The sequence below is a fragment of the Trypanosoma grayi genome (genome assembly GCF_000691245.1).
Source record: "Trypanosoma grayi strain ANR4 Tgr_2191_V1, whole genome shotgun sequence".
In the NCBI taxonomy this organism is placed as follows: Eukaryota; Euglenozoa; class Kinetoplastea; order Trypanosomatida; family Trypanosomatidae; genus Trypanosoma; species Trypanosoma grayi.
This window is the reverse complement of record NW_008827809.1, coordinates 1-1,140: the sequence shown is the minus strand read 5'-3', so window position 1 is coordinate 1,140 and position 1,140 is coordinate 1. Positions and strand designations below refer to the sequence as shown.

The window sequence follows — 1,140 nt, the reverse complement described above, 5'->3', positions numbered from 1 at the left end:
CCAGTTTTATGGGGACACTCCGCAGTGACCTTTTCGGGCAACATTCTTGTATTCGGGGGAGTTGATGTCTCTAAAAGGAAATAAGTTGGAGATATTGCAATGAGGAATATTCACAAAAAATACATGGCACTGGGTTGATTGCCCTTGACCATTTCCTTCTTCTATGCATAAAGCAGTAGTGGTTGGAAAATACGTTAATAGTGACAAGGAGAACACATGTATGCTTGTGTTCGGTGGGATTCAATTTTCTACGCTAGAACCAATTTCAGAGTTGAGGGGATTTGATTTGCAGAAGGGAAAGTGGTATATTGTACATGCAAAAGGTGATGTTCCTGGAGGCAGAATAGGACATGTCTTACTCTCCTGCTCGAGTGGTGCTACAATAATGGTTGGTGGCGTAATCAGCACTCTTGATGGTTCTGTGCAGGATAATAGCCTGTGCATTTACCATGTGCGAACACAGCACTGGAAAAGAATAGCATTGAAACAGAGAAGTGAGCCTTTTTCAAAACGAGGGAAAAGCGACGGCCCCTGTCTCCCGTATACAGGGGAAAAACACATTGTCTTCGGTTCGAATGTATGCAGGGTGAAATTCATTGGGCGAGCTTATGATGATGACAAAGACCATCTGACAAATGAGACAAATACACCGAATATGGAAGGTGAGTTAGCACGCTTACAAAGATAAAACGATATTATGTTTTAAACTCTACATCGTAGTAAACCAGGCACTTTGGATCAAAACTCTACCGAAGGACGGGCGCNCACCTCTTTCTCCGGCTGCATACAACGCAACTGATGATCACCCACACCGACGTGCCCGACAAAGGTGATCAAGTGGAAAGGTATTGGCTGCTGTGGGTGAGGAGTATACGAGTGACGAGGTAGAAAAGCTTCCACAAAGAAGCCATATTGATATTTTCTCACAACAGAGTGATGAGGAGGTTTTGAGAAGCCTTGGTGAACTCAAAAAAGTGGGTGGTTTTTGCGTGGAGACCAGATGTGGATTTGTATAAAGAATACATAAGTGGATTCTTTCCGAACACAGCCTCCTATGTATCATCTGTACTTATTGAGAAGCTCTTCGGCCCCGGTTCTTCGGGGCGGCAATCCTGATACGGCCTCTTACCGCATCATTAA

At 44.2% G+C, this 1,140-nt stretch overlaps 1 protein-coding gene across 1 annotated transcript; it reads left to right on the top strand.

Moving 5' to 3' along the window:
- Nucleotides 1-220: 220 nt before the first annotated feature.
- On the top strand, nt 221-688 carry DQ04_21911000 (hypothetical protein; the record flags this gene model as incomplete). Its single annotated transcript, XM_009318047.1, has 1 exon — nt 221-688. The coding sequence occupies one exon, from the start codon at nt 221-223 to the stop codon at nt 686-688; it is 468 nt and encodes a 155-aa protein (XP_009316322.1).
- Nucleotides 689-1,140: the final 452 nt, after the last annotated feature.